Genomic DNA, 25,590 nt, shown 5'->3' with positions numbered 1-25,590 from the left:
TGATTGTATGATATTGAAAATATTGTAGATTTTAAGATGCTCAATAATTGATTATATGCTCATATACATACCAACAAAAAGTCTACATTCTTGCAATTAGAGCTGAAATTGCATTTGCTTTACCATAGACAGTGAGATTGACCATGTTTTCCCTGTTGCCTGCTGGGAAGGTGGTATACTCGCAGATGTAGGCAGCCTCATCTGAAAGGCGCAGGTTGCTGAGAACAATTGTGGTGTCCTCAAGTGAAGAATCTGTCTGAGACATGGACAGGTGCTTGAAGGTAACACGGTCTTTAAAAGCAGGCAGCAAAGAGACACCTAGTGCTGGATTAGCAATGGCCACATTCTGCTTGGTGCCATTGAAGAACTTCTGCCAGGTGACCTGTGAGATCTTCACTGGGTTCTTGCTGTTGAGGAAACGGCAGCTCAGCTCCACCGTTGAACCCACAAAGCCAGATATTTCTGGGTCCATCTCCACAGACTGCCCATTCCCCACTGTAAAAGAAGACAGAGCAACAAAGGAGACAATTCTATAATTAAGTCATAATAACACAATATCATCCATAAGAATTGGAACATCCAATTAGAAGGACAGTTCAATCGCATAAACCGTGAAGACAAGTGGGCTTGAACTCAAGATCAGAATTTTCTCTCGTGTTAAACAACAAAGAAAATCTTTTTTTTCACCTATTTTACAAGTGATCAAAAATATTGAAACGTGTCTTACAGGTGTTTCCTGTTGCCCTGGTGAGCCCTGTCAGATAACTCTGAATATTTACTACTGGTTTACGCCCTGGGTTTTATCAGTAAAACTGCATTTGTTATTAAAAAGGCTAAATCAACATAAAGACGAGTGTTGTCTATAATAGAAAAGCAAGCCATTCCGAAGCTGAGAAAAGAGAGATAATTGAAAAGGATAGAAACTCGTGGTGTGCTAACTACCAGACATCGAACAGTGCAACCAAGGAAAACAACAATAATTATAAGAGCTGTGAAAAACACAAAAACTAACAACCTCCACAGGCCAGGGGTGAAGTTATCACAATCCACCATTTGAAGAAGAGAGCAGAAATACAGAGTCTGTGCAACAAGGTGCAAACCATTTATCAGCAGTAAGAATCTAAAGGTCAGATTGGAATTTGCAAAGAAATACAGAGACGAGCCACAAGCCAAAGTTCTGGAATCAGGACTAACCTACAACAAAGTAATGAAAAGAACAAAGTGTGGAGAAAGAAGGATGATCCAAAACATATGAGGTACCTGTTTGTGAACAGGGGACATGGTGTCATGGCTAGGGCTTGCATGGCTGCTTTTAGAATGGCCAATCATTATTAATGATGTAATCCATGATGGAAACAACAGAATAAATTCAGGAGTCTACAGGAAGGTCTGCCAGTTTACAAAGAAATGCATCCATTCAAATTGAGAGGAAATTTATTATGCAGAAAGACAATGACCCGAAAGTACAACAAAGTACAAGAAAAAAGTGGAAGGTTTTAGCCTAGTCAAGCCAATCACCAGACTTTAACCCAGTTGAGCCTGAAAAGGAGGCTGAAGGGAGAATCCTCCAAAACAAACTGAAAGAAGCTGTGTTACAAGCCTTAAAAAACATCACCAAAAAATCCAACAGTTTCATGAGTCTATGGGTCACTTCATGGAGTTATTGCAAACCAAGTGCTATTTAATTTACGTAAGACTATCCAACATGACCTAAAATGGGGAGGTCTACAACTAAAGGTGCCATGTTCTAAGTTATTTAACAAATCTAGATGTAAATGGCACAAAATGAAATCTGAAATTCTGATCTATCATCATTTGATCGTTCTCAGTATATAGCAAAAACAATAAAATTAACCTTGTCATTCCAATTCAATAGTTTTTTTAAAAAAAAGAAGCTCCAGTAAGTGTCAGTATTATTTGCAACACAATCCATATGCGTTGCAGGCAAATACTTCCTTCTTTGCATATGTTTTGCATCCTAACACTTCCTTTCTTACTGTAGGTAGTTACAGAGCCTGTTCCAGTGGTGGTTACACTCTATCAATATTTTTATAGAGGTATTTTTATGAGAAAGACCACTGGGACTACACATTTATTGTCTTCCTGATGAGGAAGGCTTGGAGGCAGCCCACCCAGCACCCCTGTAAAAATCCTTTAATGCAGGAATTCTGAGCAAACCCTGCAAAGTTCACCAACTTTAATTACTCCACTTCTAAACTGTCTTGTGGCAGCACAAAATACCTATTAAACAAAACTCTGCTCACCTCTGTGTAAGTGTGCTCATACCCAAAACATTTGCACTGGACTATATAAAACCATAAGCTACTGTATTTCTAACAGGAGTGAGCTAACACTCCAACATGTGCTTTGATCACTTTCTTTAATGATAATGAAATATACACAGATCAGCCATAACTGTAAAATCACCCACAGGTAAAGTGAATAACATTGATTATCTAATTACAATGGCAGATTCCATAGGATGAGATATATTAGAAGAAGAGTAATCTTTTATTTGTCACATATACAGTGCAGCACTGTAAAATTCTTTTCTTTGCATATCCCAGCTTTTTCGGAAGAGTCAGAGTGCAGGGTCAGCTATGAAACAGCACACTGAGGCAGAGCAGGTTAAGGACCTTGCTTAAAGGCCCAACAGTGACAGCTTGGCAGTCTGGGGCATAAATTCCCCACTTTCTAATTAATATGAGCCTTAGACAAGAGACAAAGCCTTAACTTTTAGGCCACCACTGAAGCAGGTAAGCAGTCAGTTCTTCATTAAATGGGCAACAAGTGCCAAATTGTGAAAGCGAGATGACAGGGTTCACAGCATCCCCAAAAATGGCAAGTATTTTGGGGTGTTCCTGGTGTGCAATGGTTAGTACATATCAAAAGTGGTCCAAGGAAGAACAATTGGTGAGTCATGGGTGCCCAAGGCTGGTTGATATGCTTGGGGTGTGAATGCTAGCCCATCTGGTCTGTTCCCACAGAACAGCTACAGTAGCACAAATTGGTAAAAAAAAAAAATGCTGGCTATGATAGAAATGTGTCAGAAAACACTGTGCATTATTATTTGCTGCATATTGAACTACATAGCCGCAGACTAATCAGAGCGCCCATCTTGAGCCCTGTCCAAAGGGACAGGACTTACAGGGCTTAAAGGATCTGCTGCTAATGTCTTGATGCCAGATACCGCAGCATACTTTCAGAGGTCTTAGGGAGTCCATGCCTTGATGAGTCAGAGTTGTTTTGGTGTGATACAAGGGGGACCTACACAATATTAGGCGAGTGGTTTTAATGGTATGGTTGATCGATGTACATGTATATTTGCAAGACTATTTTTAGCATCTGAAAATACCAAATAAAGCAATTAATTCATTCAACCTCAGGAACCCGCTGCTCCCTGTTTGGGGTCGCCACAGCAGACCATCTAATCCGCATATTTTGATTTGGCACAGGTTGATGCCCTACATGAGGCAACACTCCCATTTTATCCCCTCAGTGGCTGGTTGGTTCCCTGCCAAGGGCTCAAACCTTGGCTGTGGTGGTGGTCCAGCAGCAGGATCCCATGCTCACACTGCCTGGGTTTGATTCCCATGCAGAGAACTGAACAACCCCCACATGTATACAGTGAAATTTCTATCATAATAAAATCAGTTGCAGATGACATCAGAAATCCCTCAGTGCCTGTTAGATCAGCAGTTATTGGATGTCACTCTTCCAGCTGTCTCTAGATGATATTTTGTGTATATATTTGGTATATCCAAATGCCTCATATTAAACTATGCACTTACCAAATATCAACTTAGAGGACTTAAAAAATGTCTTTTTTTCCTCATCTCTTTCCTTTTCCTTTTTTTCCCTACGTTGAGATTTTGATGTCTCTTCAATTTTAAGGTGCGATCACACTAGCAAGCAACCATTTCTTCCTTTTTTCACTTTACTAAAATATTACAATTGAATTAAGTTACTTTTTAAAGAGAAATCAGATACTGTATAAAATCATGTACTGTTGGCTGCATTCTGTCCACTAGACTTTCCCATGGGAACAGGATAGACGGTACACCCCCACAACAGTAGACAGTACAACAGTAGCATTTGCTCCACTCACACAAGAGACAAACAACTAAAAGCAACACAAGCAAAGTGTGATGAAGGGTGATGCAGGGTTACTGTGCTGTTCTCCTTGGTGTCAGACAAGGTGGCCTCTGTGTGTGTGTGTGTGTGTGTGTGTGGCAATGGACAAGTGTGTGTCCAGTGAGCTCTTGCTTCCTGGTATAAGAAATTTAGGTTGTCCTAAGAGGCCCAGGTGCGCTTCATCTCTTATTGACTGCATTATGCCTTCAGGTGCTGTACAAATGCCCCCTGAACATATTCATTACACACACACACACACACACACACACACACACACACACACTTCTTTCTCGAGTAACAGACCAGACAATGTAACTGCCGTAATATAAATAAAATACAGAGGTAATTCAGACTTAAGAACCCACCTAAAATGTTGTTTCATTGTATAGAATCAACTTAATATAAGGCTACTATAATCCATTTTCTGCAAAGAAAAGAAACTGGCTGAGGAAAACGCCTTTAGAGGAACTTTAGTTTCACGCTCTAGCAGCATGTTAAAAGCTTTGGGTTATAATCACCAGTGGGAAAAAGTGTTATTCAGTTGGAAATTTACAAAACTGTGTGCGAATTGAATGCCTGAATCTGAATTCATGGGATATGGCAAAAGAGAAACTTTCCTATCATGCAACAAGAATCTCCCAGGCATCTCACTCAAATATGTGTGCCCATATGAATAAATATTTATTTAAATGAAAAAAAAAAATACCATAAAGGAAATAAGACTGAGACCTACTCAACTGATCCTGGAGAATGTGGTGAGTGATACTGTTTTTTTTTTTTTTTGCTGATTCTTTAAGCATACTTCCCCTGTAATGATCCTGGCTCCATTATTCTAAAGAAAATATGGTTATTTTTGCCTAGTGCTCTTTCTACATATCCAGGAAGAATTTAACAGTAATTCATAGAAAAAGGCAAAAAACATATGTGATATCACAGCAAATATCACAGACTTTGCCCATTGAATATATATACTTTGCCATTTGTATTACTACAGATTAACAGAAACCATGTACTGGGGCAAAATCTATTCTAACTTTTAAAGCTATTTACATGTCATAAAAGTCTGAGCCAGTGTAACTGACCATCAGAATGTTAGTGCCACATGACCACGCAGAAGAACAGCAAACAGGTCCTAATACTGAAGCAAGTAAAAAACAAAGAAGCTCTTTCTCATTTGTCCCAACAGTGCAGTAATTTAGGAACAAATTAGCAGAACACTGTAACAACATGGCATGAGTAGAATGACAATTTGGTTTGCCATGGCATGAGACCCAGCTGATTGATTAATTGTTCTAAATGTAAATTCTACCAAATTCATTCGTGTGTCATCTGTTACACATCCCATTCTGTACTTTAATCATGAATGCAGTTTGGAGGCTATAGCTTTGAATGGCACAAAGCAGGGTATTTCCAATTAAGGAAATGCCCAAAGGCATTTCATGTGAAAGCAATGCTATTATTTGTATTATTACCAGAAGCTGGTTGTTGTTATTATGCAAGTTTGCCATTATGTTCAGAGTGGCATTAATAGGACTGTTGACCTTTAGTTGATGCAAAAATTACACCCTCTCTCATTTCTATATCCTGGTGCAACTGAAATATGTTCAAGTCTGGACTCCTGTCAAGTGGGAGTACAATGGAAAGACTAACAGATTAACAATGTTTGAAAGTGCAGAATCTGTTGTTCGGGTGATCCTGAATCACCCATCCAGAGGAACACCTGCGTCCATGTTTAACTCCGAACAGCCAGCAGTTTTTGCCCAATACAGCTTGCATTCTATACACAATGACATGCTATCTAATGAAATACATGCTTTACAATATCCTAACTCATAGCCATCTATGTCAGCTCTGTGGCAGAAAGATGTAATGTCTATTCACAATGTCCCATGAGAGTGAGGCACTGAGACAATGCCAGAACAGAGAAAACAGACAGATTTACTCCTACACTGCCTTCCTGCTTCATTCTCCATGCGCAATGCAGCAAATCAACAGCAGCACTGGCATTCAAGGTTTCAGAAAAGGTATAATTACACATCTACAGACCCCCCAGTCTATGTAAACCAGGGCCTCCAGAGGCTCATTTAGGGCTGGATAAGGCCCTTGCAAAACAGAAGGAAAGAGACTGTAATTACAGTGTGCACATTGGAGATGCAGTGTGGAAAGGAAATAAAAAAAAGCGAAAAAGAAATAAAAGAGATCTTTTCACTGGAGTTTTCATTAGGAAACCACAGCCTAATCATTCACAAATATATTGATTAGTGAATGCAACCGCCTTTTATGCACCACTGTTAGTCTCTGGCCTTAGTAGTGCTCATCAAAATATCCTCTCCCTGATCACTGAACTGAAAGTCTGCACACAGTCCTAAGAAGGCTGTTCTGTTATGGTCCCCATTTACTTCACCTACTCTACAATGAGTAACATTTACTGCTCCATTTGTCCACATGGTCTCACCCAGCTCATGTGTCACAAAGCTGCATCAGATTGAACCTTAAGCATCATGCAAGGACCAACAACTTAAACTCTAGAATTATAACTATGTCATCAGCATCAACTGCAAGTCATTCTCATAAAACTGCTGTCCATGCAATCACTATTGCCAAGCACTATTATCCTTCTACAACTGATAAGTAACTAGACAAAAGTATGCAGGGCATTATTACAAGCCAATATCACAAGCCTAAAAACTGTTTGTTTGTTTTTTTTGTCATTTGTTTTCTCAGCTTTTTGGGGCCAATTCCCACCCATCAGGCATCTCTCCTGATCTCACAAAAACCAGGGATGGTGAAGGCTATCATGTGCTTCCTCTGAGACATGCGAAGCCAGCTGACCACATCTTTTCAAACTGCTGAAATGTCAGGGGGAAGGCGTAACACGCTCAGAGGAAAATGCTATCTGGCCCCTTCTGCATGCATGGGCTCACAGATGCCCATGACTGATTAGTGTCACTGTGATTGATAAAGGGGAGAGAATGGCCAGTTTTGCTCTGTTAGTCTTACGACTATGGATTGGTTGTAGCATGTTCAGGATTTAAAGTTATGATCTCTGGATGATGGGGCAAATGTTTTTTCATTGGGCCATGGTGGAGCCCTACTTTTCATTATCATAACGTTATCTTAACTGGTTAATAATACATCAACATTCTTACTAGATATTAGCAAAAGTTGGACAAATGAGACACGCAAAAGCTGCATGAATCCAGGACTTGCACTGATTCAGTGGTAGGAAATGAAAAATAAACAATAGCAAACTACAGTTTACATGTCCCAGACTTAAAAGAATGCTCTGCTAAACCAGTGTTTGAAAATATTTGATATTGTGCATCAGTCTGATAATTTTATGCATTCTGCAATACTGCATGTACACCACTGAAGTGGTTTGTGGGATTAACTTAGTTTGAGAACAAACTGTGCTGGATGGCCATGTGGCACTAACATTCTGATGGTCAGTTACACTGACTTAGACTCAGAGTAAATTACACATTTTTATGACGTGTAAATAGTTTTAAAAGTTAGAATGTACATCAATTTCCAAAGTCATCAAGAAAAAGTGAATGACAGACACTTGCTTTAATGTTTGTTTTACATATAATGAACTGTCACTTAAAAGGATAATGGCACTTGATTTTTTTTTTTTTCTTTTACCTGCCCTCTGACTATAATTTCAACACAGTATATTTTTGTGCATCCAGACATTAACAACATTAATTCTGCCCATTCTGTATGAACAGTATATTTCCTAAAGCATATATTAAAGGCATATTTTTGTGCATCCAGACATTAACAACATTAATTCTGCCCATTCTGTATGAACAGTGTATTTCCTAAAGCATATATTAAAGGCATTTTATTGTGCAAGCATGGATGTGCAATTTGATAATGGCTTGGGTGGCTAACTGTGAAGGCAGAAAGAGACAAAAGAGTTAGAGAGGTCTTTTGCTGAATACTGGATGCTTACCACAACTTAATTTCCTACTGAAAGTAAGGGTCATAAAGTCATGGAGCACATGTAAGTAGACAGCAGGCATCACAGCCTTAAAAAAATTCCATTGCGATATCTGCACCAGCAACCCAAATAATAATTTTAAATATGCCTCTGTTACTACAAAATGAGGGCTTAATGAGCCAGAATAATCTGAGAGCTCCATGAAATTGATTCTGGTTGGCTGTAAGAACTTGGAGGTGAAATGTGTCTTATCCCTGTAACTGTGTACATATGCTAGGCTGATGAATTAAAGGCATTTAAAGGTCAAAGTCTCTGTCATACTCACACTCTCCAAACAGAGCCACCAGTCTTCCGGAGCTGCAATGCAAGTTCTCCAGGAGCAAAAATGCAGCAGAACAGAACCTCAAGACCACTTCTGAGCAACAACAAAAATGACTACTGTCTGCCTGTCTCATTAGAGGACCACAAAATGGCCTGTTTGACATATTTGAAAGCAGTACTTGCAAGAAGAGGAAAAAAAAGCTTTTTTTCAACTCTAGAAAAGAATATGTGCATGCTCCAGAGAGATCTGTTACACTGCTATTTATTCTGTCCATCACATGTCAAGAACATATTGTTTGAATTGAAGTATCAAGTCACATTATTGTATCAAATAGCAAAAGACAGTGAGGGCACTAACACAGTCAGTGAAGAAAACAATAAGGTTTACTTCACTCCTGCTTCTGGTTTCAACATTAATATAAAATCACTCTTAATGATTTGCATGTTAGTGCTTAGAATTAAAATGTGATCTTCAAAAGCATCCATTTGTGTTCTCTATAATACCCACAATTCTTTTACTTGTGACCGCTGCTTCATATGCATCTAAAGCAGGGGTCTCCAACATGTCACACGCAAGCTACCAGTCGCTCATGACCCACTTCTGAGCAGCTCGCCTAAAGTTTCATAGATTATGTACAAAACTGATAAAATCAAATGAACTCAATAAACCTGTTTAAATTTCATTCCAATCAACCTCACAGACATCCTGCCCCTTTCCGGTGTTGTGCTGAAATCTGACTAATCCTACTCCTCCGCATGTGCATGGGCATACCACAGTTTAATACAGCCATTCATCAATCAATTTCACACACAGCTAGCACCAAGACTGTACATTAAATCTATAAGCACAAATTCATAAAGGATAAAGAACAAAGTTACAATGCTGACAAAGCAAAACAGCTGAATGAATCTGTCCTACTGCACGAAGATGCCGGATGAGTGTGCTGTAGACATTTCTTAGTAGTTCATAGTAAAGTGTTGTTTAATATTTCCCATTGCACTTGCATATAAATACCATAAAATACTATTATTTAATCACATAATAAGTAAACCCATTTAACTTGACTCAAAAATTAACATGCTGCTTATGTGAATTTAAAATGATTTACTGCATAATATGACTGTTCCATATTGACATCCATCATATTTTTCACACAAAAATTGTTCAGAAAAAAATTGTTCATTCAGTTGGTTTGGTTTACGGCAATAAGCAATGTAAATAAATGTTACTAATAATATAACACAAGTAGCTTTTGGATCTCTGCTGCTACTCGGTGTAATGGTTTTGCATATCTGCACTGCATTCTTGGATTTTGAGCCTTGTGTTTTGCTGTCTACACTACTTCACTGTTAGATTTCAGTTTAATAATATAATAGTAACTTAAAATTCATAATTTTTTTTTCTTTCTCTATGTTTCTTTACTTCTGTAAAGCTGCTTTGAGACAATGTCCATGGTTAAAAGCGGTATACAAATAAACTGAATTGAATTGAATTGAATTAATATCATACTGAATATCACAGAAAATGGTGTGGTAAAAAAGAAGCATTTCTAAATCTGTTTCTTATCCCTTATTATGTAAATCATTTCATCTATTAAACACCATTTTAACTGCATGAGTCATGGCCTCAAGCAACATAAATTTAGTAGTTATCACTAACTTCTCAGAGACATAACAAAAATACAGCACCAACCAACAAGTCAGCACCAAAATCACAAAGCACGCCACAAGAATTTCAATAGAATATTTTATGTATTTCAGTGTGGTGTTATTTTAAGTACTATTTTCCATTCTCTGCACTTCCTGGTTTCTGTTTTACAGGCAGACCTGCATGTACTGCTTCTCCTTCCACAAATATTTATTTAGTGGAAAGAGATGCAACAGATGGCAAGCACCACTGCTTCCCTCATCTGCCTCCACAACATCTTATCAGACTACCTGCCATCTGCTAAGCTGAGACTTAAGCATGGTACAAAAGCACTAGTTTGCTTATTACACATACTCAAAATATATTGTGGCTATAAATTCTACACAATCCTTGCAAGTTTGTCATGTAAAAAATGACCTTACCTTTTGTTCACCTTTAATGTGATGCAGCAACCAACAAAATTTAAATGACAACAAAATTCAAACATTTTAGGAAACAAAAAAAAAAAACATTTTGAACTTATGTACAAAAGTAATTATCATGCACCAGCCATCAATCAAGTGGCTGTGATTAACAAACAAAAATCAGCTGTTTATGTAGGATTTTCTTCATAACTTCTTCCTAACTGACTGCTGAAACTGTGATCAACAAAGAGCTTACAAAGCAGATATGGGATCTCACTGTCAAAAAAATTATTTATTATTTATTATTTATCATTATTTTCCCCCTAAATCTGTTTTTCTCCTTGTTTACATGATTTATCTTTATCTTTTAATGATCTATATCACAATTTTAACAGTGGACTGTAGACTCTTTATATCCACTGTTATGCATGCAAATGACAAAACATTCAAATTTTACATTTGTCCTAAACTTATAAATCTTGAATTTAAAAAAAATAGGGTGTTATGGGTTGGATTCACTCAAAAGTCATAATTTGTCCTAAAACTGTTGGAACCCCTGCAATAAGCCCATGCAGCTGCCTCTGTATGACTAGAAAGCTGGCAAGGGAATGTTTCAGTCAGCCTAACATAGCTCCTCATTTAACTCTTACTTTCTACCTCCATGCTTTACACATAAATCAGTGACCATATTTTCCTTGCCTACCAAAGCAAATATTCTGATATATTTGCTTCTACAATGAGTTTATATCATGCATGGATCATTTAAGAACTGTTGAGCATGAAAAATACAGGCAGAGAAAGAGTAAAGGAAGCAAACCTTTTTGTGTTTTTCAAAGGCATAACCTTTCTCCATATGTGACCTTGGTTAAAGGAGAAACCTGCCAGTTTCTGGCCCAAAATAAAGCAATGGGAGGTCAACAGTGCATAACAACTATAAACCAAATGAGTGCAAGCACATCACACACACACACACACACACACACACACACATAAACAAGGGCACTGTCATGGTTTCGGTTGCGCTGAGAAGAAAAGCAAACACGACTCAGTCACCACCTGCCCCATTAGCCAATGACCTCATCACTGATACTAGATAAAAAGCCACTAGCATGTGTGGTTAACGATTACACAAGGAAACAGAAACTAGTTATTTGCAAAAGGAACAGGGAAGAGTAAATGTGCATGAGGAGATGATGAGAGAGGACACAGGAGCAAAAGACCTCTGTACCTACTGGTATTACAAAAACATGCATAAAACATGGGTTCATCCAACGCAACATTCTACTAAATAATTAATACACATAAATATAACAGCTGTGGGCCCCACTGAATAAGGAAGGATAGATGTTTATGTGTGTATGTTTATGCATTTGGGAACAAGTGTAGGCGGAGGGACAAGACAAGAATAGGAATACAGTATATGGTTTTAAGCTAGTGGTGACATTTGGCTGGTGCTAAGAAGAAACGTTTTTAATAAATAAATAAATAAATAAATAAATAAATAAATAAATAAATAAAAAAAAGGACCCAACTTGTTTCCTTTTTGGTTACTGAGGTTAATTTTTTTAGTAAAGATAGATCATTAATTAGCACCGTTAAAATTATGCCAGTGAAAGGCCCTCATACAAATTGTGTGTGTGTGTGTGTGTGTGTGTGTGTGTGCATATGTGTGTGTGTACAGTCGGTGTATTTGTGTAAGATGGGTTGATTATTATTACTCGGAACAGCAATAGTTCATCTTACAAAGCTTACAAATGGTCTTTCATGACTACAAACTGTATTTTGACTGCTAATCCCAAACAAACTGACTCCATGAATTTGAATAAATTAAAAAGGCTGTAAAATCTCATCATTATGTCAATTACCTTGTGCCCTTCCACAGAAAGTAATCTGCAGGCATTTGTCATAAAATATGTCTTTTCTCAATGATCTAGCTCTATTTCCAGTACTGTCTTTAATAGCTCATAACTGTTGTTATAATAAGCTCATAATCTTAATTCACGAAATAACTAATCAATAATTAATTGATGTGTCTTAAATAATGGATTACTAGCCTAGAACAACTAGTAGCCCAAGGGAAGAGGTGACAAGGCTTGGCTTAAATGTTGGGTCGGATAAAGAGAGAAAAACAGTAAAAGATACAAGGACAATAGTTATAAGGATGGTGATAATGAAAATTGCTTGACTGAGGATGCATGTACACAAACGGATATCTGTTCACTCCACTGTATGACCACCTATCTCATTAAGGCCCAGAGACATTGCAAAACAGCACTAAGCCTGTTCACAAAAGCACTGAATGTGCCACTGTTGCAAATGTAAGGGACCCATTAGACTTGGTACATTGTCCTACTTTTCAGGAAATATCACACATGATAATGCAGTGTAAATGTTTTAGATCTCTCATGGCAGGTATTACCATTCTGTTTTTGCTGCATTTTGTCAAGACATAATTTAAAACATGTGGCAGAATGTGTGTGTGTGTGTGTGTGTGTGTGTGTGTGTGCTGGAGAGGAGGAGCCCTCAGTACACTGCAGGCTGGAGCCTCAGCTCAGAAAAGCCTGCAAAGCAGGAGGAATGGTCAAGCATAGCAAATTCGACCCATCTGCTTCCACAGTCAAAATTCCAGACAAAGTTTGTTGTTGAAGTAGCCATTTAAAGCTGTTAACATGTTAACATGAGAAAATGCAGACTTACTACAGATAAGAAAACTAAATGAGCAAATCCAAAAAGCTTTGATTTAACTGGAAATCATCAGTGTACCTGGATACTGAGGTTTTGTGCAGTGATATTAATGTTGTTGAAAATGTTGTTGATGTTGAAATTCAGAGTAGCATTTAAGAAAAAAATTAACAAACAAAAACAATGTAGTTTCCTTTTCCTTTCAGCAAGACAAACCAATCTCTGCATGCTAGCAAGACAGACCAGTCTCTGCAAGCGAGCTCGTAAAACCAAATCTGAAAGCTTTGTGTGCAGTAATCCTACCAGATCTCCCAATGTACAGTTCTACAGCAGCTGAGACCACTAAGATGATGGCTAATGTAAAAAAAAAAAAAAAAAAAGCCATCCCCAAAAATCCTTTTTGAGAGCTTCAAAATCCCCTACTCCTTCTAGTAGAGGAGGCCTCTGAAGAATAATGGGGGAGGAACATATAAAAGTTGGCAACTTCCATCAAAGAGCATGGCTAATTGTAGTAAGGACAGAAAGCAGAACGGCTGTTGTGATGTCACATTGTGAAAGACTGTGTCAAAAATGCATTTGTAATGTTGTGCCTCACATGTATGCAAATTACTAACATTCCCAAGTGAGAATTTACACAGTGTCTGGAATGGGAAAAGTAGCGGAAAGAATGCAATTAGCACATACCCTCGGCTTCACACGCTTAAAGTAAAAATTGTTTTTTCTATTTCTAAAATTGCAGTTGTTGATAGTTACACATTTAACACACATTTACCAAGGTTCAAAAATAATACTTCACAAAGAGAAAATACACTGCGAATGCTAATGCTCTGATGAGTTTCTCTGAAACCTAGCCAATTCTTCTTTAATCAATGCTAAAACATTAACAGCAATCTATGTATCCATTTGGGAAATGTCTTATGCATGGAATATAGTCATGCATTTCAAACTAAGTCAGACTGCTGCACTTTGAAGAACAGTGACTTCAAGCATTTAAATAACAATTAACAGTCAACAGTACTTAATTTGAACATATGGGATAAGTGATGCATCCATTTAGCATCTTGGAAGCCACTTCAAATACGATTTGAGAAAACATTTGCTGAGGTAAATCTGCTTTACTGTTTTGTTTGTTTGTTTGTTTTTTGGGGGGGTTTTTTTCAAAAGGTTTGCTTCTTATTGGAAACACATCATGTGATTCCTGGGAGGGAAAGCAAGAGAAAGAAAGCAAAAAATCACTTCATGTTTTAGTGCACAACTGTAAGACAACAAGACTGCAGCATTTCCATAACCATAACCATAACCACAACTGATCCTGCCACTGGGTTTTGGGAAGCAATCCAGGTTCCACACACAACCTTTGGAATGCTCACCACAACTCAACTACATTTCACTCACTAATGCATGTGCTGTGCTACCCAGCTGTGTACCAAACCTCTCCTCTTTACTTAACCACACACACACACACACACACACACACACACAAAACCACAACGAGTGAGTCATTCACTCCAACTCATTCTTTCCCACACACACACACACACACACACTACTGTAAAAGGAGGGTTAAATCTAACCCTCCTTAACAAATAAAAAAGTAGTAGAAACACATTTAGATCATCTAGGTTTAAAATTCTTTTTAAAAAAGAGTATAAATATGTATGTGTCCAGATCCATCCATCCATCCAGTTCATCTTATTCAGCCTGCATACTATTAATGTCAGTCACACATGACAGACTAGAGAATGCTCAGTCTAAATAACAGAATAATGCTTGTCCTTCTGTCAAGAACTTTTCACTCCAACTGGCACAGCAGTCTGCAGTGAATCTCACTACACTTCCGTGTCATTAGCCAACTGTACAGAAGCACTCCAAGAAACTCCAAGAGTCACTGTCTGAAAGAAACACCAATTAAATTACTTGAATAAAAGCAGCAAGTTATAAAGTTAATGTGTACCCGAGCTGTCTGACTGCTTAAGAGCTTCTCTGATTGAATTTATTAACATGCATGATATAGATGTATGAAACGCACAAGGCCTTTCAAATAAGTGAAAAATGTATGAGTTAGAGATTGAAGTGCAATTGCACATATGCAAGACTTCACTCTCATAAATAATATATAATATCCAAAAGCTAGCTAAAAAGATGTCTGAGCTTGGGTCCTGGCCTGATGAAAGATGTGGAAATAGGAAGGTAAGTAGTCATGTGGACTTCCTGAGCACTTCATCTTACAGCTGGCCCTAAGGTACTGCTTTGCTGTAAATGGTCTGCTGGGTGGGCTGATGACAAGGGAGCTTAGACATAAAGAAAGGGTAAATGACTTTGTAGGATTCAGCAACAGTGTTGAAAATCTAAAATATAGCCAAACATTGTATTCAGAGAGCCATAGGAAGTAATGTGACAATGTGTACTGTGTACCTCTCCTCTTTACTTAACCACACACACACACACACACACACACACATACACACACACACACACACAAAAGCCTTAACTAAACAGAACATATTTTACAATCTTTGTAAAATCTACCTCACAGGAGAAGAAAAATGGAAAAGTAGAAATGAAAACAACAAAGAAGAGCCGGTGCAGATAAAAAAAAAGGTGAATAAAGTTCAAGAACAGACCAATGTTCACTGATTATCATGAAGTTCAAGGAAATTTTGCCATAGTCACGTTGGACTTAGAGTGCAGCTGACAAAATAAGACAGTGTTACTATTGATCAGAGAGCAGCGAAAAGAGTTGAAGGGTGCTTCAACAGCTCCATTATCACAGATTTAAATTACTGTCACTCACTACACTCTCATCCGCAAAGATGGTGCTGGTTTAAAGTTGGTGCTAGTCTAGGACACCAGAAAAATAGACCAGGTTGAGGGCTAAACAGTTAACATCTTGGATGATAAATTGCACTCTAAAAATAATAACTATTGTTGTACTTTTAGATTTATGAAAGTTTTACCACCCAAAATCAAAGTGGCATCATACACAGTACAAACGTATATACACTGATTGTGTTTAAGATGGATTAGATTTAGACTTTGTGATAGCAATTTCGATTTTTTTTTCCCTACTTACAACTGACCATTAAAAAAATCACAATAAACAATTTAATCATCCTAAACCCGGCATGCATGCTCATTACAGAGCACGTTTTTGGAATGCTGGACATTTGCCAAAGCAATGTTGAATCCCTGCTCCATAAGGTACATTATATGCATGCAAAAGGGAGGAGGTTTCTGCCATGCTGTCACAATACTGGCGCAAGGGAAAGAACAGTGAATTTAATAACTTTTTCTTTGTCATCAACATAAATATTGTAAAGTGTTAGATTAAACAATATGTAGTAGGCCTATAAAGCCTCTTCCTTTTTATCTTTTTGTTGGATTTGTTTTTCTGTTTTGTTTTGTTTTTCCACATTTTGGGCAGAATGTCTTGGTGAAATTCTTTACAAATATATTTAAGTAACAATAAATAGTTGAAAATACATTGAAAATGGATTGTGTATTAATGAACTCAAAGCATTCTACATTTATCTTGTTATGGAAAAGGTGCATGAGATGGGGAAAGGAAGCAGGGCTTTCAGGCAGTGTCAGTTAATACTGTACATAATAATATATATATTGTGTGTGTGTGTGTGTGTCTGTGTGTGTTAATACTGAGTCCAAAAACTTGTATAAATAATCCCACTTTCTGACACTGATTGGTTCATCTACTGTTTTATTGGTAAGGAAACAACGCTCTATTGGTGTATATTTGAGTGACAGCTTTTACCAGTCTACTGCCAGTTCTGGTAATATAATATAATTTCTGTAAATGTCACTGGATTTCTTGACAGTATAATTACTTGAAGGGACAATTTAATCATATTGCAAATACCTACCATGGCAGTTGTGTAATTTAAGTAATTACAGAAAATGGACCTTGTTTATCAAGGTGGATACACACATTTATTCATAAAATGTTAATAGAAGTATTTACACAAGAAATGTCATGTTCATGAAATTCCCATAGTTTCAGAAAAAAAAACTTTCATATCCTGCTTGTGCTCCTAAATGTAACAAGAAATGCATGACAAAACTAACTAAACCTTGCTTAATTGCCAGAATATCACAGAATTTGCTTAGATTACTGTACAATTATATACAAAATATGCTGTCAAAATTCAATAATTTTTTAAGTTTTTTTTTTTTTATATTTAGATTTACAAAATTGATAAAATGATAAACGGATAATCATTCTCTGAAAGAGTAAATCACACAGCTGAATTTCAATTACTCGCACAAAATGAATGATTTTGTGAAACACACATTTCATATTAGTGCCATTAATTAGAGGAATAGTCAATATGAAAAATGAAAATAAGCCAAAACCAAAGTAAAAGAAAAGACCAGTCATTTAAATAAAACAAAAGAAATGCTTGAAGAAAGACCGGCTGGGCTGCATAGCATAGGTAGATAGACATATAAATGGCTTAACTGTTGGAGAACACTGCACACTGCACATATGAGGGAATGAATATTTAGAGTTATTTTATTTAGAGACAGTGGTGGCTTAAACGGTTAGGGCTCTGGGTTGTTGATAGAAGGATTGTGTGTTTCAAGCCCCAGCATGACCAAGCTGACCCTGCGTTCTGACCGCAACTTCCTAAGCTGGGATATGTGAAGAAAAGAATTTTCAAGAAACTGTTAAGCATAGTCAAACACAATGATTAAATAATGCTTTTAGTCATTTATTCTAAGCATTTACCTGCTTAGAAGAAGCTTTATTATCTTTAGGTATGTACTGTAAACCCTGTTAAGTTAATTGCAGTTATATCTTGAGTTAAATCTCTCTCCTTCTTACGGTCTCTTACTCCCTCTGGCTTTTTGTTGTACATATCTGACCGGATTGACAAGCTCCTGAGTAGAGCTGATGAAAAGCTTAAAGATCGGTGAAGCAGGAAGACATTTATTGTACCAACACCTGCCTCACCTCTCAGTCAGACAACTAGATGGCCACCCACTAGGAGTGGTCTCCATCCGTGCTAGATCAATGGGCACATTAAACTCCAATACACGATTCCATCTGTCAAAATCTATTCTGTTCATGGCAAAAAGCAGACGTTTTCAAAGAGTAAATAGACCTACTGGCTACCAATTTTCTTCCAACTTGTAGTCTGTGTATGCATTGTATTTTTAATGCAGCAATCTCAGCAACATGGAGGTTCTTTATGGCATTCCAATATTCAAAGTGATTATGAGGGAGGAATAAATTTGCAGGCTGGATAAGGAATAACAGTACTGTTGTCAGGTAGCTGCACTCATGGAAACAGACACAAATGGACTCCACAAAGCAGTTATTGATCCAAACCCAAGTATATGTTTCAGTGCTGTTATTATATTGCTATAAAATCACAACACAATAAGAGAGAGACATGCATAACATCCATTTAACTGAAAATAGTCTTACTAAACGCAGATAGATAAAACGCTTGAACAGGTTGAAGGTGTAACAACTGATCTGTCGTAGCAAGTTTATTGTGACATACTTTGAAATTTCCAAAGAGAAATGCTCCATCCCCTAAGGATCTTCTACTAAACAGAGCAAGTTACAACATGTCTGTCCTGTGTTTGCTTCCACCTTCTGTGTAACCAGTTTGTTACTTTCAACATACATGAGTGCAAATGGTGGTTGATTTTTTGTGCATTTGTTATTTTATTATTAATAAACACATTAAAGCATATATTTATATATGTATAAGTAATATTTATATTTATATACATATAAGTAATATTTTGGGCATGGTCACACAAAAGTGCCCCCCCCCAAAAAAAAAACCCTCGAATCTAATCACTCTTTCCAGAAAAAAACCAGAGATGATACAGATCTAGCACATCTGACTCTTATAAAGAAATACAAGTGAGACCATTCTTACTTGATGCACCATATGAGGGTTTATGGGCCATGACAAAAATGGACATCTCAATCCCATCTCTAGACTTTTGAATATTGCTGAGCTATATCCCCATTGCTTACCAACAAAATCAAGGTTCTCTCTATTGTCATTAAAAGTCAACCCATTTTACCTTTTTTATGCCCACCTACCCATACTTCATTAAATACAAAAATGTGTTTGTCTTTTTATGTCTATCTTGTTGTGCTTTGTTTTAATGATTTCTGTTCCTGTTTCTGTTCTTCCTTGATATTGTGTGTTGTTTTAGATACTCCACCTGACTCTGAGCATGCCCTGATCTGCCCGTTAGTGCAATCTCAATGACTTCAGCCTGTTCTGCAAGTTCCTATATACTTTCTCACCCAGTGTAGTGGCATAACCTGTCTGACTTGATGTGACTCATTTCACATACACAGAGACCTATTGTAGTACCGTTGCTTCATTTCAAAAGTTAAACATCTAAAATAATTTTCTTGCAATTAAGTAGTGTGGTGTAGTGTTAGTGTTCAAGGGGAAAACATTAGAAAAAAATGAAAACAGAAATACTGAATACTGTGCTTGGAGTATTAAGGAGGATAAGGTAAGTATATAAAGCAAGTTTAAAGTAATGGACTCGAATAATACAAAAGATTAATATCCCTTTAAATAGTGTAGGATATAATATGCATGATGTGCATAAATTGAAAACTGATAGCATCTTTACAATGTGAGTAGCTGTTTTAATTTCAAATCTACCATCACAAGTACTTTTTAAAGTACAGGATGTAAAAGACACAGCAAAAGTGACTTGCAACAACAATCATTACTTCACACACCTTCAAACTGTTCAAACACCAATTGTTTAAGTAACAACGACGCGTGAATGGTAGTTGAAACATTTGACCCAGTTGTAGAAAAGTGTTTTCACAAGGTGAATTATAGAACTAATTTGCACAGACTGTGTTATGTCCACATCTAAGGGTGCTAACGATATTACATCCAAGCACACCATTATGTTGGTTTGAGGGATACAGCAGTGCTTCAGATAATAATTATCTACTCATTATCACAGCTTCAACAGTCAAGACGAATGCTATGTTGCCATGGAGTTGTGTATACTCAATTAGGATTTGCCATGCCGATGAATGCTCATTTCAAGACATTTGCATAGCAGATGCATGTCAGAATTTAATAAGCTATCTTTCTACTGCCACTACAAGCACACTCAAGATGGCAATCTTGTGGCTGAGGGAGAAGTCATTATAAATGCACAAGAACTGTGCTGTGGGATCCAAAAAGTCTCATATCACTAGTGGAAATGCTTCTATTTTGCTTTATTATATTTTTTTATTATAAATTATATTATCAGCAGCAATTTAGGAACTTTTTCTTTAATGACATGCACATGGTGCAGGATGCTGAATGCCACAATTTGTGTAAAACCTGATGATCCATATTAGAGCAACTACATTACAAATATCATTTTAATGCATGCTTCAACTGAAGGGATAAGGCTCAAGGAAAGTTAACATGGTCAGTATCAGAAAATTGCTTTCATTTTTCAAAATTCTAAAACTTTCTTTATATCCGCTTTTAAGTTAAAAAAAGCTGTGATCTGTGATCACAGATTTTTAAACCCACTGCTGCTATATTCTAAAGGTATATTTCAGTCACACTAGTATGTCAAAGTGTTTACGAAAAAAGAGAGTGAGCACATCCAGGTGTTTATATCAAGTGCAAATGAGAATTAATTTGTCTTGTCTTGCTCGCCCAACAGCTAAAGTTACACATTTAAATGTATAATTCCCCATCAACAGCAGCCACTCCTAAACCAGGCAATGGTGTAACTGCTTAAAGTCACTCTTGATAACAGTGCAACAAATGTTTTAAAAAAATATATATAAATTGTGTTTATAAATTGTGTTTAATTATAAAAGGTGTAGTTTATTATTTATGTTGTAAGAAGCCTCTGTTTCAGTGTGGCAACAGAATCTAATATCGTCTAATATTAGTATTTACTGGTAAATGACTTGTATATATTGAACACATGTACAGGAAAATGGTGCGTGCCTATGTCTGATTTACAGACACACACTTGCTCTTACACATATTATATTGAATTTATATTGTAGCAGCATTATTCCGTATGAAAAAAACAGATGCACATTTTTATGATTCGTTCTTGAATGACTAGAATCTCTTGGCAAGTGGTTCATCAGCTAGGTCACTTAGAGGCAGCAGCAGCAGCAGATCAATGAGTCTATTGTACTGTGATTATATTTTTACAGACAGCTCTTGAGTTTGGATAAGTACTGGCCAAACAGTGAGTGGGATTGGCTACAGAAAACCACACAGCAATCACGTACTTCATCATAATAACTGAACACTGCTGGAAATATAAAAAATTTGAGTCAAATGAACATTTTGTGAAATTGGAGCAATATTGGAGCAATTAGACATTGCAGGTTACATATATAAACAGGAAATAAACACATGATTCAATGCAGGGAAAGAAAATGTCTAGCTCTTTAAACTGTCTAGATTTTCATTCAGTGACTTTGCATGTGATTTTACTAACAAAACCATATAGTGACCTCCAGTTTTTTGAAACATGAATTTCCACAATGGTGGTAGGGTTGCAAGCAATTTTTTTCAGGTGCACTTTGCATTAAAAGATAATGCTAAAGTCCAGGCCAAAGCATAGTCCATAGGATTCAATTTGCTCTATGGCTCTTCTGACATTTTCATGCCCCTTAACATCATCTCCACTCCACCCCCCCCCAGCCCACCCCCCCCACACACACACGTTCCCAATCCCCAACCCCACCCCCTCGCACACAAACACAAAAAACACCAAGGGAATAACAATACGACAGCAAGAAAATGAGAATAAACTATTATTATGGAAAGGCATTTATATATATTAAAAAAAAACGTATATGTAAAAGTACATATACAGTAGGCATAATGCTACTACAGTGGGATGCTCAAACACAGCAGCTTTTATATTTAAAGCCACAGAAATTTCGAAACACCACCAAATCAATTTCACCAAAGTGTAAAAGAACAATGCAGGGACATACAACTCTATGAATTTTACAGAGGTCTTGGTCAAAGAACCACATGTAAAAGCTCTTAATGATTGGTTTAGTTTTCCCAATGTCATGTTTGTTTGTCATGTGGCACTGTAAAGCAGCATTCAGCATATAAGAGGCATGTAAGGATAAAGATTCCAGAATAATTGACTTTCTGGGAATTCAGCAAATTGAATCAATTTTAGAAATATACAAGTCAATAAAATGGCTAAAAATAATGACAGCATTGTTATGATACTATCTGAGTGCAAGTTACAAGACTTGGAACCCATAGTGGCTCAGCAGAATGGGGCATTAAATTCAGCAAATAGGGCAAAGTGAATACAGACATTTAAAAAAATCCTTGGTACTGAGAGCAATATGAGAGTTTATGCTATCTTAGACATGTGAGGGAGAAGCATGTGCTTTATAGATTATTTGTGTATATGTCTGGTAGCCCATTTGCCACCTTCTTTAACACCTCTTTCTTTTTGTTCTGAGTGGCAACCAAATGTGACAATGAGTGAGAAAAAGGGTGTCTATGTATGCGTTTGTGTGAAAGAGCGGAAGAGAGAGCAGCTGAAAATCCATGGCAGAAGAATGAGGAAATGAACAAGCTATGGCAAGCAGACAGTGCATATACTGTAGTGCAGTGCATCACATTTGCTTCTGAGCATCTCAGTGAGCAACATGAGCGCTATGAGTAAATGTGTGTTTTATTTATGGAATGTGCTGGGCACTGGCCAGAATGATTTAATTTTAATGCATGGTCACACAAATGCACATCTCATGCACAGAAAATGCCAGACTTAGCATTCACTCTATTGATTTCCCTCATTCTGAGTGACAATCCTGTCTTCTTTTTATTTAAAATAAAGAAAAGGCAAAGCCATGGTCTGATTTGTTTACAAGCGTATGCTAAGCGAAATAAGGAGGGCCAGAATAGTGACCTTGACATGGATACAGTGACAAACTATCACTAACTGTTTCACCCTGGCACGAGCACCATTGTGTCTTATTCAATACAGAGTGCTGTGAAACAAGCCTGAACAGAAAAAAAAGCATTGGAAAAGCTGACCTACTTCCCTGTAAGCTAAGGCAAATTTGATCCATAATGCAGCAGCACAAGAAGGAGTTTGTTACATGGGGTAAGAAATGAGAACATATTTCAGTCACATACTGTAGGCGTCCTATAGAAAAATTAACACCAAGATATGTGAGCGCCTAGCTAACAACATCATTTACTATACACCTCCTTTGTTTAAAGCTTCATTGATTTTTTTTTTATTGTAACTGTGCACTTAGAAATGATTTACCTTTCTTTGCACCACATTCTGTTTATTGTTCTCAAAAATGTACTAGGACTAATAACTAAAGGGTCCACTAACTAAAGGGTAAAACTAATTTCATTTCTTTTTATTCAGTCAGGTTAGACTAACTTTACCAGGATTCAAGCAACAGGAATCAGAAAATAGGTGGCTCTGTGCCGCTTAAGAGAGCTAGGGACATGGAGAGGAATAAGAATTGGGGAGGATAAGTCTGGGAGTGTCACATAAAACTCTGAAGATCCAGGGCAGAAACTTTTAAACACATCCCCCTCACATGGAAGCAAAACTGAGCCAAGGACGAAGGAAAGTTCCTTCACTGGCATGCTTCATGATAAAAAAAAAAAAAACAAAGAGTCTGGGATCCAAGGTTATTCAGTCAACTGGGTTTTGGAATGCTTTCATAAACTTTTTCATTTTATATGAAATTTAGTTGCTAATGCCAATGTTTCTGGGATGATACTGAGCCGTGCTTTAAAATTTGCCTTGAAGACTTCCTGTTAAATCCTGTAAATGTTAATCCTTAAGTGTTAACAGAAATAATAATTATTATATATGCTTATGGCTCATTGTCATAGAACAGAACACAGATTTCTTTTAGAAGATATTACATTTATTGATGGTGAAGGGTGTTGCTGTATTTGGCAGAGGAATAGAGAAGAGAGTTCTTGGACCCTAAGGCCGAAAAAGCAAGAAGGGTAGGTGCTGTTTGCTTTAAGACCTATGCTGATTCCCTGAGTCTGCAGTTTGCATTATTTATACCCACTGACAGTTGTATTCTCGGGCACATTAACACATCTTGCAAAACCAGCTCAGGCTGGAATTAATACACCTCAGCACCAGCTAAACCGCTTTCCCCAGTTTAATGTTTCCACCAGGAGAACCAACGGCTGTCAAAGTATTCCTTTTCATTCTTTATCGCAATCTCTTTATCTCCATTTCTGTCTTCCTCTCTCTCTCTCTCTCTCTCTCTCTCTCTCTCTCTCCTGTCTGCACAGCTATGTCAGAAAACGAGTGACCAATCACCACAAAGTTTCTGCTACGGTAGCTCGCCCTGTAATTTTGACATGTCACTCAGACCACAACATCACCAATATGAGAGGGTTGAAACCCCAAGAGAACCAACTGAAAAAAAAATGCATCTTTTGCACTCTTACATGCCATATACAATAGAAAATAAAAACACTGAGCAACAATAAATATAAAAAAAGAGGTGTTTTTAAAGGAAAATAGAAGATACGTATATTAACATGAACCAAACGTGGATGATTAATATGACTGTATAGTTGACTAAAAACAAGGAACTGCAAATGAAAAAATTATATACATATGATAAAATTATAGTACTCTCATAGCCAAAGCAATGCTTGATATAGCCTTGGTAACCCTTAGCTATTAATGCATCTGTGTCTATATTTGGGCAGTGGCCAGGCACACTGGAGTGAGCTCACTGATAACCAAAGGTTACTACAGAAAAGAAAATTGGAAAGGAAAACAGTTTTCCTGTGTAAGCATTTAACTTTTTTCCTATCCTACTTTTTACTGTGCTCTGTTTTATTACATGCAGATGGCTCAGCACTCATTAAACAGCTACTTGTGTTCGTCCCTCATGCTATAAGCTTACTAGGAAATAGAAGCTGCACGTTCACTTGTGACTCATAACACATACCCGGATGATTACAGAATACTCTCCACACAATATCTCTATTCATCTTGTGCAACGTACAAATGAATGAGTATTGTGAGTTTCAGTTTAAGCCAGAGGTGCATTTTGATAACGCTGAGCAGGCAAGAATGGACTTGTGCTTTCCGTCATAGCATTTCCTGAGGACAGGAAAGGGCCACCGAAACTAGAGAACGTGAATGCAGGAACGTCATACGACAAGGACACGTTGTTATTTATTTAAGCCCTCCAACACACAAAAGAGTACTGGTGATTTACTGGGAGGTCTCTTCTGTCCTATTCAGATTTAATTTAATTTTATATTCTTATATTCTTAAAGTCTTAATCTTAATGTTTATTTACATTTATTTATATTTTTCCTCTCTTTTATGAGTTTGTGCAATATATTTAGTTTTGAATGCAATCATAATTTGCCAATACCTTATGACACAACAGCTCATCACTTATTTGAGCCTGTGTCATT

The 25,590-nt window shown here is 37.1% G+C and overlaps 1 protein-coding gene across 1 annotated transcript in view; it reads right to left on the bottom strand.

Annotated features, from left to right (window-relative positions):
- nectin1b (nectin cell adhesion molecule 1b) overlaps positions 1-25,590 on the bottom strand; it is a 68,477-nt gene that overhangs the window by 19,332 nt on the left and 23,555 nt on the right. Inside the window, exon 2 of the mRNA XM_058387528.1 lies at positions 124-495. Coding sequence (XP_058243511.1) covers positions 124-495 — 372 coding nt within the window. The remainder of the gene's footprint in view (positions 1-123; positions 496-25,590) is intronic.

This window comes from Hemibagrus wyckioides, linkage group LG04, assembly GCF_019097595.1.
Source record: "Hemibagrus wyckioides isolate EC202008001 linkage group LG04, SWU_Hwy_1.0, whole genome shotgun sequence".
Taxonomy (NCBI): domain Eukaryota; kingdom Metazoa; phylum Chordata; class Actinopteri; order Siluriformes; family Bagridae; genus Hemibagrus; species Hemibagrus wyckioides.
The sequence above is the reverse complement of the archived record's forward strand: the minus strand, read 5'-3'. Positions and strand labels throughout refer to the sequence as shown.